This window comes from Podarcis melisellensis (assembly GCF_964234715.1).
Source record: "Podarcis melisellensis genome assembly, chromosome: 12".
In the NCBI taxonomy this organism is placed as follows: Eukaryota; Metazoa; Chordata; class Lepidosauria; order Squamata; family Lacertidae; genus Podarcis; species Podarcis melisellensis.
This window is the reverse complement of record NC_138544.1, coordinates 7591679-7608716: the sequence shown is the minus strand read 5'-3', so window position 1 is coordinate 7608716 and position 17038 is coordinate 7591679. Positions and strand designations below refer to the sequence as shown.

Here is a 17038-nt window from a genome sequence, read left to right as displayed (position 1 = left end):
CAACTAAAATATTATCTTAAAGATTTCAAAATGAAGCACTACAAAGGAGGGCAGCTGCAGAATGCACATGTAACGCAGGAAAATGAACCAAATCATAACAATCTTAAAGATTTCAAAAGAAAACATTACCAAAAAAGGTCAAATAGAAAGCCTAATTACCAATGGAATAAAATATTATTGTCAGAATATAATGTGTCTACTGCTGTTGCTGCCAATCCTGCAGCTGTGGGAGCTCAGGCCTGATGACCTGGGTCTGCACTAAGAGGCAGACAAGATGGTTTCTGACCTCTTCTGCAGTCTTCATTTTTGTACCTGCTGTTATAACAACTTAACACCTGCCAAGCCAGGTAGGAAAAGGTCTGCAAGGCAAGGAGGAGGTCTTGCAGGACACACAGCCAGGAGAGCCCTCTTCCGTAGGCTCAGTGTTGCCAGTTGTAAAACTCAGCAAGGAGGAAAATGAATTGGCCCTTCCTATCACTGGTTCTGGCACCAGTTGGTCTCCCGGCCCTACCAATCTCAGTGGGCACAAATGACCACTGCACTTGAATAAAGTGGCTTGGAAGAATATCATATATTGAAGTTGAACCCTGACAAGACAGAAGTACTATTTGGGGGGGCAGGGGGCAGGCAGATGTGGGGGACTCCCTTGTCCTGAATGGGGTAACTGTGCCCCTGAAGGACCAGGTGCGCAGCCTGGGAGTCATTCTGGACTCACAGCTGTTCATGGAGGCACAGGTCACTTCTGTGTCCAGGGCAGCTGTTTACCAGCTCCATCTGGTACGCAGGATGAGACCCTATCTGTCCGCAGGTGATTGGGGGTGACTGGGGGTGGCCGCTGAGACAGCGTAACACCGGTCTTCAAAGACCTACATTGGCTCCCAGTACGTTTCCAAGCAAAATTCAAAGTGTTGGTGCTGACCTTTAAAGCCCTAAACAGCCTCGGTCCTGTATACCTGAAGGAGTGTCTCCAGCACCATTGTTCTGCCCGGACACTGAGGTCCAGCTCCAAGGGCCTTCTGGCGGTTCCCTCATTGCGAGAAGCAAAGCCACAGGGAACCAGGCAGAGGGCCTTCTCGGTAGTGGCACCCACCCTGTGGAACAGCCTCTCACCAGATGTCAAAGAGATAAACAACTAACAAACTTTTAAAAGACATCTGAAGGCAGCCCTGTTTAGCGAAGTTTTTATTGACTAATGCTTTAATGTATTTTTTATCTTTTGTTGGAAGTCACCCAGAGTGGCTGGGGAAACCTAGCCAGATGAGCGGGATATAAATAATAATAATTATTATTATTATTATTATTATTATTATTATTATTATTATTATAAAAACAGCTCATTAAGAACATTTTTTTGAAAAAGGAAAAAAGCAGCTTGTGACCCTTTTCTTCTGCAAAGACAGCCAGAAATCACTTGCTGCATGAAATAAAAATGCTTGTTATAATTGTAGTCAAATAACTGTTTTGCTTTCTATCTAGATATTTGCGAATTGATATCATGTGTTCTATTAATATTTGTGTTCCATGTTGTAAATTGCCCTGTGGTCTTTGGGCGAAGGGCCATATATACCTTTAATAAAAATGAAATGAAAATGAAATGAAATGCATGGAAACTGCAGATTATAAATCCCACAAGGTTTTTGAAATGTAGAATTTTAGCTTATTCTTCTTTCAAGAAAAACACGTTCAGTTGTCTGAGATCATTCCACTTTGCTATCCCAGGGGGGCTGCCTTCTCCTGTTGCAATTACCGTTCGTGCTTTTTGCTTCAGTTAACGTTCAGCGTCTCTCACTCAAAGCTCCTCTCATAATGGGAGCAAATGGGAAATACATCCCTGGGAGCCGAGATTTGTCGCTGCTTATTACAGAAAAGCTCAACTTGGATGTGACATTCGCTCTTCCACTTCGATCCTGCGTGGAAGAACTCAGGGGGAAAGCAGGGTCAGGCGAGAGAAAGATTTCTTTTTCTTTCTTTTTAATCTTTATTGATTTTATACAATGAATCACAGCTGTAACTCTCCATCAGTAGGGTAAATAAAAGAAGTAAAAAATAATTAAAAAGTTGGGAAGAAGGCAGAGTTATTCCCATATTAAGACTTCCTCCCTAACCTGGCTTCTGTACATTTTTATATCAACTGCATATTAGACAGCATCTATTTTGCGATTATCCAATACTTCCAAGAATTATATCACATTACAGGAGTCATTCAAAGCTGGCCAAAGATTTTACATGTTTACAGTGATCTTTTAAATATTGCATGTATTTATCCCATCCTCTGTTAAAATTTTGGATCTTCTCGATTCCTAACTTTCCCTGTCAATCTTGCCATCTCAGCGGACTCAAATAATTTCGTCTGCCATTCCATTTTTGTCGGTATGTTCTAGGATAGAGAAAAATTTCATCGGGCGGTGGGATGACGGATGAAACGGTTAAACAGAAATGGCAGCTGTACACCCAGTCTATTCCCAGCTTTGCAATTTCAGAATCTGAGGCATGAGCCCTATTTATGCAGATAAGCAAGGTGAAGAAATAATAATAATAATAATAATAATAATAATAATAATAATAATAATAATAATAATAAATTTAATTTATATCTCGCCCTCCCCAGCAAAAACCGGGCTCAGGGCGGCTAATTTAATAAACATAAAGTCTTGTGCAAAATGGCTGCCTATCCTCTGGGAGCAACACTGGCTAGGAGGTTGGTCTTTCGGGAACTAATAGGCCAGCAGCTAGGGACTGGCAGGCTTTTTCGCCATCTGTTTATCTGAATTCTGATGTTATATCATTTTTGTAAACCTCTCTGAGATTTTTTACAACCACACAGGTGTATAGTTTTTTACGAAATTAATAAATAATAAGTAAAATAAAATCATTCAGCATTCAACTGCCGGCCAAACTTACAGGATCCCTTTTTTTAAACTTTTGTTGCTCAGTCTTATGTGAGTCATTCTATCTGTTGAAATAATAATAATAATAATAATAATAATAATAATAATAATAATAATTTATTATTTATACCCTGCCCATCTGGCTGAGTTTCCCCAGCCACTCTGGGTGGTTCCCAATCAAGTGTTAAAAACAGTACAGCGTTAAATATTAAAAACTTCCCTGAACAGGGCTGCCTTCAGATGTCTTCTGAATGACAGGTAGTTGTTTTTCTCTTTTACATCTGATGGGAGGGCGTTCCACAGGGCGGGTGCCACTACCGAGAAGGCCCTCTGTCTGGTTCTCTGTAGCCTCACTTCTAGCAATGAGGGAACCGCCAGAAGGCCCTCGGTGCTGGACCTCAGTGTCCAGGCTGAACGATGGCGGTGAAGACGTTCCTTCAGATATACTGGACCGAGGCCGTTTAGGGCTTTAAAGGTCAGCACCAACACTTTGAATCGTGCTCAGAAACGTACTGGGAGCCAGTGTAGGTCTTTCAAGACTGGTGTTATATGGTCTCGGCAGCCACTCCCAGTCACCAGTCTAGCTGCCACATTCTGGATTAATTGCAGTTTCCGGGTCACCTTCAAAGGTAGCCCCACGTAGAGTGCATTGCAGTAGTCCAAGCGGGAGATAACTAGAGCATGCACCACTCTGGCAAGACAGTCTGCGGATAGGTAGGGTCTTAGCCTGCGTACCAGGTAGAGCTGGTAGACAGCCGCCCTGGACACAGATTTGACCTGTGCCTCCATGGACAGCTGTGAGTCCGGAACGACTCCCAGGCCGCGCACCTGGTCCTTCAGGGGCACAGTTACCCCGTTCAGGACCAGGAAATCCCCCATACCTGCCTGCTCCCTGTCCCCCCAAAACAGTACTTCTGTCTTGTCAGGATTCAACCTCAATCTGTTAGCCGCCATCCATCCTCCAACCACCTCCAGGCACAGGGCAAAATCCAGAGAGCTCTTTGTGGTGCGCTTCATCGCTTGCAATCTTATGCCATTTCAAAAGTAACTTTCACTGGATCTTCAACAGCTGTTGTTAAAAAATCAAAAAGCCTGGATGTGCATGTGAAATGAATACTTCACATTATTTGCATTTTTTGCGTTTTCTTCCTTCTAAACCACAGCGTGCAAAATATGGTTCTACTGCCACCATGTGGCGATATGGGAATACTGCACCCTAAACTGAACAATTTGCAGAGGAGAAGCCCTGCTAGTTTCTTTGTGCAAAAATAATGATGAGTCTAGAGGTGCCTTAAAGACTAACAAATTTACTATGGCAAAAGCTATTGTGAACTACAGTCCACGTCATCATTTGCATGAAGTGTCATCCTGAGTGTTGTTGTTTAGTCGTTTAGTTGTGTCCTACTCTTTGTGACCCCCTGGACCAGAGCACGCCAGGCACTCCTGTCTTCCACTGCCTCTCGCACTTTGGTCAAACTCATCCTGGTAGCTTTGAGAACACTGTCCCACCATCTCTTCCTCTGTCATCCCCTTCTCCCTGTGCCCTCCATCTTTCCCAACATCAGGGAGTCTTCTCTTCTCATGAGGTGGCCAAAGTCTTGGAGTCTCAGCTTCAGGATCTGTCCTTCCAGTGAGCACTCAGGGCTGATTTCCTTCAGAATGGATCGGTTTGATCTTCTTGCAGTCCATGGGACTCACAAGAGTCTCCTCCAGCACCATAATTCAAAGGCATCAATTCTTCGGCGATCAGCCTTCTTTATGGTCCAGCTCTCACTTCCATACAACACTACTGGAAAAACTATAGCTTTTACTATATGGACCTTTGTTGGCAAGGTGATGTCTCTACTTTTTAAGATGCTGTCTAGGTTTGTCCTTGAGTCATCCTGGGTAGCAGGTACATAATATCCATAGTTAAGGGGGGCGTAGTTTACAGACACTCCAAGTGTCCCTCTTTTTCAGGGACAGTCTTGGACTTACAGAATCCATCCCCGGTTCTGATTTGATCCCAGAATGTCCCACTTTTCCTTAAAAGGTAAAGGACCCCTTACAGTTCAGTCCAGTTGCGAATGACTCTGGGGTTGTGGCGCTCATCTCGCTTTACTGGCCGAGGGAACCAGCGTTTGTCTGCAGACAGTTTTTCCGGGTCATATGGCCAGCATGACTGAGCCGCTTCTGGCGAAACCAGAGCAGTGCACGGAAACGCTGTTTACCTTCCCACCGGAGCGGTACCTATTTATCTACTTGCACTTTGATGTGCTTTTGAACTGCTAGGTTGGCAGGAGCAGGGACCGAGCAATGGGAGCTCACCCCGTCGCGAGATTTGAACCGTCGACCGGCAAACCCTAGGCTCGGTGGTTTAGACCACAGCGCCACCCACATCCCTAGCGCCACCCACGTCTTTTCCTTAGGACATCCCTAATTTTATCGGAGAAATGTTACAGGGTATGGAGTTACATGACCCCTGAGTGAAGGAGATAAGTACAGTGGTACCTCGGGCAAAACAAAAAAAATTCCAGTAGCACCTTAAAGACCAACTAAGTCAGTTCTTGGTATGAGCTTTCGTGTGCATGCACACTTCTTCAGATACACTGAAACAGAAGTCACCAGACCCTTCTATATAGTGAGAAGGTGGGGAGGGGTATTACTCAGAAGGGTGGTGGGTACCTAAGGTTACAGATGCTTCAGGTTACAGACTCTGCTAACCCAGGAATACTACCTCGGGTTAAGAACTTTGCTTCAGGGTGAGAACAGAAATCGCGCAGCAGCGGGAGGCCCCATTAGCTAAAGTGGTGCTTCAGGTTAAGAACAGTTTCAGGTTAAGAACAGACCTCCGGAACGAATTAAGTTCTTAACACGAGGTACCACGGTAACTATACAACCTTTAGAAGACATCTGATGGCAGCCCTGTAGTAGGAAGTTTTTTAATGTTTAATGTTTTCATATGTTTTTATATATACTGGAAGTCACCCAGAGTGGCTGTGCTAACCCAATCAGCTGGGTGGGGTATAAAAATTTAAAATTCATAATAGTACTAGTATTAAATAATAATAATAATAAAATATTTATACCCCACCCTCCCCAGCCAAGGCCAGGCTCAGGGCAGCTAACAAGCAATAATAAAAACAAGCTGAATGAATACAACTTAAAAACAAGATTAAAATACAACATTAAAACATTGAAACATTAAAATGCAGTCTCATCACAGGGGGAGAAAGGAAAAAAGAAAGAGGATGTCCCTTTTCTCAGGGAAATGTTGGAGGGTATGAGGTTATAAACAGTAAGGTCAGAAGAATAAGAAATGAAGAAAATTGCAGATGATGGTCATACGAAACAATAGTTGATAATGAAGGCATCCTGGGAATTAACATACATAGTGTGATTTTTATTTATATATAAAAAATCTATTGTGCCAATTCGGACCACAAGTGATAGCACAGAACCTCTTTATGTATTGTGATCCAGTGATTTCAAATCACACTTTTCTTTTAAAAAAAAATATGCTGCCAAAATGTTTCTGTACCACCTTTCATACACAAAAGCAAGGAAGTGTACAAAAAGGCAGAAGTACACAAGAATTACATTTAAGAATTTTTTTAAGGTATCTGCAAGGTCAATGGCTAATAAGTTTAGAAGAAAGCAAATTCTCAGGAAATGGATGGGCTTTCAGCAAGTGTTTTGAAGATCGTAAGCCCAAGGATGCTCTGCTCTGAGTGCTCTGAAATTCCTTCCTTGTGCTTTAAATCCACATACAGTGGTACCTTGAGTTAAGTACTTAATTTGTTCTGGAGGTCTGTTTTTAACCTGAAACTGTTCTTTACCTGAAGCACCACTTTAGCTAATGGGGCCTCCCGCTGCCACTGTGCTGCTGGCATGTGATTTCTGTTCTCATCCTGAAGCAAAGTTCTTAACCTGAGGTAATATTTCTGGGTTAGCAGAGTCTGTAACCTGAAGCATATGTAACCTGAAGCGTATGTAAGCAGAGGTACCGCTGTACTTATTAATTCTTCACTAATCTCAAACTGAGAGTGGCAAATATATTTAGTGTACATTGCCTTGAGATGATCATTTAGAAGGCAATTAATAAATCAATGATGATGACGATGAGCAATGGTAAAAATAGAGGCTAGGTAGGGGAATAGGGGAAGGTGGAATCCAGGAAAGACTGGAATTTCTCCCAATAGTGGAGGCATCTTGCTCACAAATGGACCTGCTGGCATGACTGCAGAAAGAGGGGAGGAAGGAAAGAGTACAGTGAAGGAGAAGGGAGTGGAAACTGCTCATTTGTCTGACATGTTCCTTTGCAGGGAGTTCTAGTGCACTGATCTGCACAACTTTCAGGAAGCAAACTGACAAAACTCGGCTACTTACGGGCAAATCTTGAAAGTGGCCGAGCATTCTTGTCCCCCGTCTCGTTTGCAACTGAAAGACAAAATGCAGCTCTTATTTAAAATGCATATATTGCAAGTATCACTAAGGCACACCTCACAGTCCCCTGCACTTTTAATCCTTTGGGATTGCTTCCAGAAGCATTGCCATTCCTCCCATGTAGCAGACATCAGTGGCGTAGTGTGGGGGGTGCAGGGGGGCCGGCTGCACAGGGCGCAACATCTGGGGGTTAGGGTTAGGGGGCGCAAATCCACGGGTTACGGGGCGCAAATTATTTGCCTTGCCCCGGGCGCTGACAACCCACGCTACGCCACTGGCAGACATCTGCTTGTACAACACCAAATCCCCTTCTGTGCACCCCCAAAATTTGCCCCAGATGCCTCTGGAACAGATTTCAGGGGAGGAGAGGAAACCGAAAGTCCCATTGTGCGAGAGGAACTCCAATTGCACAGGGTCAGAGGGGGGGGGGGGGAGAGAGAGAGAGAGAGAGAGAGAGAGAGAGAGAGAGAGAGAGAGAGAGAGAGAGAGAGAGAGAGATATGATAGATGATAGATAGATAGATGGATAGATGATAGATAGATAGATAGATAGATAGATAGATAGATAGATAGATAGATGATAGATAGATAGATAGATGATAGATAGATAGATGATAGATAGATAGATGATAGATAGATGATAGATATAGATAGATGATAGATAGATAGATAGATAGATAGATAGATAGATAGATAGATAGATGATAGATAGATATAGATAGATGATAGATGATAGATAGATAGATAGATAGATAGATGATAGATAGATTAGATAGATAGATATAGATAGATAGATGATAGATAGATTAGATAGATAGATAGATAGATAGATAGATAGATAGATAGATAGATGATAGATAGATAGATGATAGATGGATAGATAGATGATAGATAGATAGATAGATAGATAGATAGATAGATAGATAGATAGATGATAGAGATAGATAGATGATAGAGATAGATAGATGATAGAGATAGATAGATGATAGATAGATGATAGATAGATAGATAGATAGATAGATAGATAGATAGATAGATGATAGATAGATAGATAGATAGATAGAGATAGATGATAGATGATAGATAGATAGATGATAGATAGATAGATAGATAGAGATAGATAGATGATAGATAGATAGATAGATAGATAGATAGATAGATAGATAGATAGATAGATGATAGATAGATAGATAGATATAGATAGATGATAGATAGATAGATAGATAGATAGATAGATAGATGATAGATAGATAGATGATAGATAGATAGATATAGATAGATAGATAGATAGATAGATAGATAGATAGATAGATAGATAGATGATAGATAGATAGATAGATAGATAGATAGATATAGATAGATGATAGATAGATAGATAGATAGATAGATAGATAGATAGATAGATAGATAGATGATAGATAGATGATAGATAGATAGATAGATATAGATAGATGATAGATAGATAGATAGAAGATAGATGATGATAGATAGATAGATAGATAGATAGATAGATAGATAGATAGATAGATAGATAGATGATAGATAGATAGATAGATAGATGATAGATAGATAGATAGATGATAGATATAGATAGATAGATGATAGATAGATGATAGATAGATAGATAGAGAGAGAGAGAGAGAGAGAGAGAGAGATATGATTGATAGATAGATAATGAACTTTTATAACTGACTTGGTGCCCTTTTTTTTTTTTACAAAACTCAATATATAACACGACAATTTTTAAACCATTAATCATTATAATAATGTCATCATAATAACCATCGTTATAATAATGTCATAATAAAATCATTCCATGCAGCAGAAGGAAGGGAATTCTAAAGTTCAGGGGTGGCAACAGAAAAGGCAACAGAAAAAGGCAATTCTGAGTCACGGCTAAACAGCAGCTCATGGGGTGTTAGTGCTACAAGTAAGGTTTCTCTGATTATCTATATCAGCTTCGACCAACCTGTTGCCCTCCAGGCTATAACTCTCGACAGAAGCCTAGCCAGCCATTCTGGCTGGAAGTTGATGGGAACTGTGGTGCAGGCTGGCAAATGCTAATCTAAGTAATCTAACAGGACTATCATGCTTCTGAGCACTTTGCAGGAACATACGCTGGTGTGCTTTGATTTATTTGGCTGTAGACCAGAGGAAAAAATCCTGTTGCATTCTCCCTACTTCCACAGGTAGAGAAAAGCTCCTGGGGTAGCGGTACCTGGGTTTAGCTGGAGACTCTTGGTGATTGGTAATAGTTCTGTTACGGATAAATGAGATTATCAGCCCTCTTTTATTGTCCATTCCAGATCTCCCAACCACTGCCACAGTGTTCTTTCTCTTGGCAGATCAAGATGAGCAGGTGACAGCAAAGGTTGCAAGGTTTTTTAGCTGGGGCAATTAGAATAAGAACCACTATTGACTATTAATTCAAAACCCTAAGACAGAGGTCAGCAAACTTTTTCAGCAGGGGGCCGGTCCACTGTCCCTCAGACCATGTGATGGGCCAGACTATATTTTGAAAAAAATAATAATGAACAAATTCCTATGCCCCACAAATAACCCAGAGATGCATTTTAAAGAAAAGCACACATTCTACTCTTGTAAAAAGAGGCTGATTCCCAGACCGTCTGCAGGCTGGATTTAGAAAGTGATTGGGCCGGATCCAGGCCCCGGGCCTTAGTTTGCCTACCCATGACCTAAGATGTATTTTATATTATTGATTTTTTATTTCTATTCTTTGTATACTGTATTGTTGTTTTATTGCTATGGCCGATGACTGACGCAAATAAAGATTCATTCATTCATTAATTCATTCTGTTACTGATAAATGAATAAGATAGAAACAAGCAGCCTAATCACTCCTAGCAGAAACAAAACCCACGACTGCATCAGATCATCAGCGAGAGATCTCTGCCCCCAAGATGCTAGCAGCCTTCACCTGATCTTGTTCTCACAACTGCATGGTCACACAATGAGAAAGCTGTCCCTTGCCTTTCATTGGAGAGTTTGTCACTTTGCCTTTCCCCATTCAGAACATTCCAGAGAGATGTCAATGATCCATTTTGCATAGATCCCATTAGGTGCCACCCGCTGTCTATTAAAGAACATTAACCTATCATTCTAGCTCATTAGCACTCTTTTATCCAAGGCCACTTCCGGAAGACCTGCTTAATGAGCACTCAGTCTGATTTCTTTGCAGAGAGATCAAATGCTGGGAAGTCCCGAATGAGCATTCACTTTGATTCCTTCACAGGAAGGTAAGATGACCATCGCATCAAGGAAGCATCATTCCACACTTTCTGATGATAAGATTAAATAACTAACCATCTGTCCCTTATCCAACAGCCTCCAAAATTTCCCAAGGTGCTCTCTGAAGCCTCCTTAGATAGTGTGATGTTAAAGCTCCAAGCATGAGGGTGCTAAAATAGAAAGAGATTCCACCATGTTTAAAATGTAAAGGTAAAGGGACCCCTGACCATTAGGTCCAGTCGTGGCCGACTCTGGGGTTGTGGCGCTCATCTCGCCTTATTGGCCAAGGGAGCCGGCGTACAGCTTCCGGGTCATGTGGCCAGCATGACTAAGCTGCTTCTGGCGAACCAGAGCAGCACACGGAAACGCCGTTTACCTTCTCGCCGGAGCGGTACCTATTTATCTACTTGCACTTTGATGTGCTTTCGAACTGCTAGGTTGGCAGGAGCAGGGACTGAGCAACGGGAGCTCACCCCATCGTGGGGATTCAAACCGCTGACCGTCTGATCAGCAAGCCCTAGGCTCAGTGGTTTAACCCACAGCGCCACCTGCATCCCTCCACCATGTTTAGGCAACAATTAAAGAATTCACTAAGATGGGGGAAGGAATATGCTAGCCTCTCAGGTGCCTGTGCGGGGACGTGTCCTGCAGCTGGGGGCGGGGCAATCTGCCCATGGGGGCGGGCCAAGCCTCTTCGAAGCTTGGAGCCTCTGTAGGGCAGCTGAGGCAGAGGCAGTTGTTGTTTAGTCATTTAGTCATGTCCGACTCTTCGTGACCCCCTGGACCAGAGCACGCCAGGCACTCCTGTCTTCCACTGCCTCCCGCAGTTTGGTCAAACTCATGCTGGTAGCTTCAAGAACACTGTCCAAACACCTCATCCTCCGTCACCCCCTTCTCCTTGTGCCCTCCATCTTTCCCAACATCAGGGTCTTTTCCAGGGAGTCTTTTCTTCTCATGAGGTGGCCAAAGTATCGGAGCCTCAGCTTCAGGATCTGTCCTTCCAGTGAGCACTCAGGGCTGATTTCCTTCAGAATGGATAGGTTTGATCTTCTTGCAGTCCATGGGACTCTCAAGAGTCTCCTCCAACACCATAATTCAAAAGCATCAATTCCTTGGCGATCAGAGCAGAGGCAGTAGGCAGACAGAAGTCCCACGGTGCCATTCAGGCAGCGCAGAACCTGCAGGCACCTAAGCCACCATGTCACTCCTAAAAAGTTTTGTGAGCCTAATTTTTTAATAACTAATTTTGTCACCCCCCTCAGTAATGACACCCGGGGTGCACCGCACCCCCCTTCCTCTACCACTGGGGATATGGAGTTTTAAAAGACAGGCAATGCATAAATTGCAGAAGACTCTTCGGGAGCAAAATAAAGAGGATCAAAATGCAAGCCACTATCCCTGGACTGAACAGCCCCAAAACCAGGCTCTCAGGATAATCTTACTCTCAAGTAGCAGCCCTTCATCTTCTGTTTGCCTCTCTCCAGGTGCACAAAGTTTGCCTATCATGTTGAGATTCACCTTGAACTGCCTGCCTCCTGACTGTCTAACCCTAGAGATAAACTCCCTCTATTTTTTCATGAAAAAATATGATTCCGGAATTGAAATATTAATAGAGAATGTGTAAAACGTGCAGGGGTAAGCAAGAAAATAATAATTATTAAATTATAACAACACAACAAGAAGGAAGAAGTAAAATATTGAGATCACACATGGGTGAAGGGAAGTGGGGGGTATATGGGAACCTATAATATCATTTATAATATAATTTGTTAGTTACATTGTATTTACATATAGCAAAGGGAAGCCTAGAGTAATTAGATATATTTTAATTTAGGTAATCTATGTAATAGGCTTATGTTAGAAAATGAATATGGATTTTGAATTTGATGTTTGTAATTTTAATTTGAAATAAAAATTAAAAAGAGAGAGAGAGAGAGACTCCCCTTGTCAATCGTAGACTCCTTCCAGTGGGACACAGGAAGTCATGAATTCTGAGAATCATGACTCAGAGTTTAAGGGCCAATGGCAGAAGTCCAAATAGTGAAATATTCTGTGATTGGATATCAGAACACAGGGGCTTAGAATCCTTAGTCCTGAACTCAAGCTCAGGCAAACACAGGCCACTGAATATACAACAGCCTGTCTAACTGAGTTGCTAAATTTCCAGCAAATTTCCTTGGTGTGCCTTTAAGAACCAACAGATGCTGGCAACCAAAGATGTTTCTCTCAATGCCATGAAAGCTTCGCTTTTCTATTTGTGCACATGAATTGGCTAATGACCGCAAATGTCTGGCTGTTTAATCCGGTCAGTCAGCAACCTAGAAAGAAATTAAACTTGCTATTGCCTCAGTACGAGGAAGTCTGTGAGTTTATAGGAAACACTCTTTCTGTTCACGTTAGCCAGTAGATGGAACACTTACAACATCCTGCTCTGTGGGGATGTCTTAATCCCCTTCCAAAATTTATTTTAGATTCTGTACCATAAAGGAAAACCCTTTAGGTTTGTATTCTCCTCAGTAAGAGTTTTGGGAACTAACCTTCTAGGCATAGCTGTCAACTTACAGGTTTGAAAATAAGGGACCAACAGCCTCAAAAATAAGGGATCAGCAGCCAAAATAAAGGATTTTCAGAGCACAGGTAGGTTCAACTTCTGAGCTCCTCCAAGCCAAAGGCAGAAAGCCCAGCCAGCAGCCAAACGAAGCCTCAAGCGGTGGTTCCCACAGCGCAGCAACCCGGCAAAGGGGATGCAGCAAGGAAAACCACCGTCACCTCTCCGCTGGGAAGCGCTGAGCAAAGGCGAGTCCCCAGGCAACGCGGCCGATTTGATCGGCACAAGGCATGCAAGCTCCACCCCCCAGTCGTTCTTAGACTCCTTATTGGGTGAGCAACGCAGCCAAGCAACACAGTTGGAGCCTCCCTCCTCCCTGGCCGGCAGGGAGGGAGGGAGAGGAGCTGCTTCCTTTGAAACCCGGGAAATTTAAGGGACATCATCAGTAAGGGACAGCAGCGGGACACAGCACTGGGATAAGGGACTTTCCCGTCAAATAAGGAACAGTTGACAGCTATGCCTCTAGGGTGGAGCCCTCCCTGTGGAACGCCCTCCCATCAGATGTCAAGGAGATGAAGAACTATACAACTTTTAGAGGACATCTGAAGGCAGCCCTACATTGGGAAGTTTTCAATGTCTGGTGTTTTATTATATTTTCATATGTACTGGAAGCTGCCCAGAGTGGATGGGAAACCAAGCCAGATGGGAGAGAGATAATCATCATCACCACCACCACCACCACCAACATCATCTTCTAACCACACTCACCCCTAGGCCACACTCCAGAAAAATTATGCAAGGTAGATATCAGTGTTTATCAAACTTGGGTCTCCATTGCCCCTAGCTGGCAAGATTAATGGTCAGGGACGATAGGAGCTACAGCTGTCCAACAACAGCTGGAGACCCAAATTTGAGGGGGGAAATGGGCTGAGAGGCTGTGACAGGCCCAAAGTCACACAATGAGCTTCATGGCTGGGAGGGAATTTGAACCCTGGTCTCCCAGGGAGAGAAGAGTCACATCCATTAATCCAGGCATAGGCAAACTCTGGCCCTCCAGATGTTTGGGACTACAATTCCCATCATCCCTAGCTTACAGAACCAGTGGTCAGGGATGATGGGAATTGTAGTTCTAAACATCTGGAGGGCCGGAGTTTGCCTATGCTTGCATTAATACAACCACTTTTGCCCTGGCCTCACCCACCATGAGTTCTCCTCACAGAGGAAAGTGTTCCCTATCGTTGCTATGATATCCCTTTTTTCATAGGAAAATGTAGAATCTCTCTAAGGGCAAAATGAAAAGCAAGAACAAGACTTTAAATAGGCTTAGGAAAACATAGCAGTCTTCAAATTTATTTTGTTTTTTTCCCCCCTGCTGATATTAGTACGCCATATGTTCATACCCTCCTACATTCCTCCGAGGAAAATAGGAGCATTTCTCACACAGAGCCAGTGGACACACAAACACACAACCTGAGCATTTCCTATCAGAAGAAGGGAGAGCGCCACCATTGCTAAACCAATGAGAAACAGCACACACATCCTGAAAAAAACCCTTAATCCAAATTTTATTTTATTATTTGGTGGATTTACAACTCCCCCCCCCTCCTTACATACACACCAATAAATAAAATTTAGAAAGGGGAAAGATTGGATGCAGATCCACAAAGCATTAAAAAATAAATAAATAAAGACTCCTTGTGCTCCACTCTGCTCCCCCTTTCTTTCTGCCCAGAGCAACCCTGCCCTCTGCCTGCCCCTCAGAGCCGGAGCGTCACACAGGGCTGGGCCTCAGTTTGCAGGCTCTCCTCCCCTCGCCTGGCTCTTAATCTCAAGGTTGTGGGTTTGAGGGGGCCCGGGAAAAGACATATAAAGGTTGGAAAGGAACATGGAAAATAATTGTTGTTAAAAAAAGAAGAAGTAATTCTGATATGGAGATGTACAGAAGAAGAAGAGGAGGAGTTTGGATTTGATATCCGGCTTTATCACTACCCGAAGGAGTCTCAAAGCAGCTAACAAACTCCTTTCCCTTCCTCCCCCACAACAAACACTCTGTGAGGTGAGTGAGGCTGTGAGACTTCAGAGAAGTGTGACTGGCCCAAGGTCACCCAGCAGCTGCATGTGGAGGAGCGGGGAATCGAACCCAGTTCACCAGATTACGAGTCCACCGCTCTGAACCACTACACCACACTGGCTCTTGATGAACTTACTCAGGGGTCCCCAAACTAAGGCCCGCGGGCCGGATAAGGCTCAAGGGACTTGTTTATCCGGCCCGCAGCCGCTGCCGCTGCCCACTGCCGCCACCCGCTCTTACCGGCACTGTGCTGCGCTGTGTGGCTGCCCACATCCAGGTCGGAGGAGCACCGGAAATAGCTTGTGCGCATGTGCAAGTGTTATTTGCACGTGTGCAAGCGTTATTTCCGGTGCACATCCGGGTCGGAGGAGGTCTGTGCACATGCACACAAGCTATTTCCGATGCTCCTCCAACCTGGAAGTGCACCGGAAATAGCGTGTGTGCACATGTATGGGCATGCGCTCCCCTGCCCTCCGGCCCGCCGCGCAATCAACGCTGGAGACACCAGCCCTAGGTGCGGTAAGTTTACTGACCCCTGAACTTACTGAATGAAATACTTTGTTCCTGTACTTAAGAGAGGACGCCAGGTCAAATATTATTAACTCCTTTCATTTACTAATCTCTTTTCCTTTATTAATCTTCTAATCCTTAATGTTTACTACCACGTATCCTTATTCTAAGGCCTATTTGTTACTTCCAAGGATTTTCTATTTATCTTATATTACAGTATTTAGCCAAATATTCTTTAAATTTCTGGCAAAACCCTTCTTGGCAATTACAGAGGTTTCTTGTAGGTGGCCACCAGGTTTGCACACATCTCAGGAGGTATTTTGTCCCACTCCTCTTTGCAGATCCTCTCCAAGTCAGTAAGATTTCGAGGCTGATGTGTAGCTACTCGAACCTTCAGCTCCCTCCACAGATTTTTGATGGGATTAAAGTCTTGAGACTGGCTAGGCCACTGCAGGACCTTAATGTGCTTCTTCTTGAGCCACTCCTTTGTTGCCTTGGCCGTGTATTTTGGGCCATTGTCATGCTGGAATACCCATCCTCAACCCATTTTCAATGCCCTGACTGAGGGAAGGAGGTGCTCACCCAAGATTTAACAATACATGGTCCCATCCATCGTCCCTTCGATGCGGTGAAGGTGTCCTGTCCCCTTAGCAAAAAAACACCCCCAAAGCATAATATGTCCCCCTCCATGTTTGACAGTGGGGATGGTGCTCTTGGGGTCGTAGGCAGCATTCCCCTTCCTCCAAACAAGATGAGTTGATGCCAAAGAGCTTGATTTTGGTCTCACCTGACCACAACACTTTCACCCACTTCTCCTCTGGGTCACTCAGATGTGCATTGGCAAACTATAGGCGGGCCTGTACCTGTGCTGTCTTGAAAAAGGGGACCTTGCGGGCTCTGCAAGATCTCAGTCCTTCACAGCGTATTGTGTTACCAACTGTTTTCATGGTGACTATGGTCCCAGCTGCCCTGAGATCGTTGACAAGTTCCCCCCGTGTAGTTCTGGGCTGCTTCAACACCGTTCTCCTGATTATTGCAACTCCACAAGATGAGATCTTGCATGGAGCCCCAGACCGAGGGAGGTTGACAGTTATTTTGTGTTTCTTCCATTTGTGGATTATTGCGCCAGCTGTTGTCACCTTCTCACCAAACTGCTTCGCAATAGTCTTGTAGCCCAGCCCAGCCTTGTGCAGGTCTACAATCTTGTCCCTGACATCCTTGGACAGCTCTTTGGTCTTGGTCATGGTGGCTACTTTAGAATCTGCTGGATTGATTGCTCCTGTCGACAGGTGTCTTTCGTACAGGTAATGTAACAAGCTGGGAATACAGGTAAGACCTCTCGCTTACA

The 17038-nt window shown here is 43.8% G+C and overlaps 1 protein-coding gene across 3 annotated transcripts in view; it reads right to left on the bottom strand.

Annotated features, from left to right (window-relative positions):
• The window catches only part of PDE1C (phosphodiesterase 1C), a 271452-nt gene that overhangs the window by 213664 nt on the left and 40750 nt on the right, over positions 1-17038 (bottom strand). For all 3 annotated transcript variants that reach the window (XR_014173167.1, XM_081931097.1, XM_081931096.1), the window contains exon 2: positions 7257-7307. Coding sequence is in view for 2 of the 3 variants with exons in the window: in XM_081931097.1 (XP_081787223.1) it covers positions 7257-7307 (51 nt within the window). In the remaining variant the exon portion in view is untranslated. The remainder of the gene's footprint in view (positions 1-7256; positions 7308-17038) is intronic.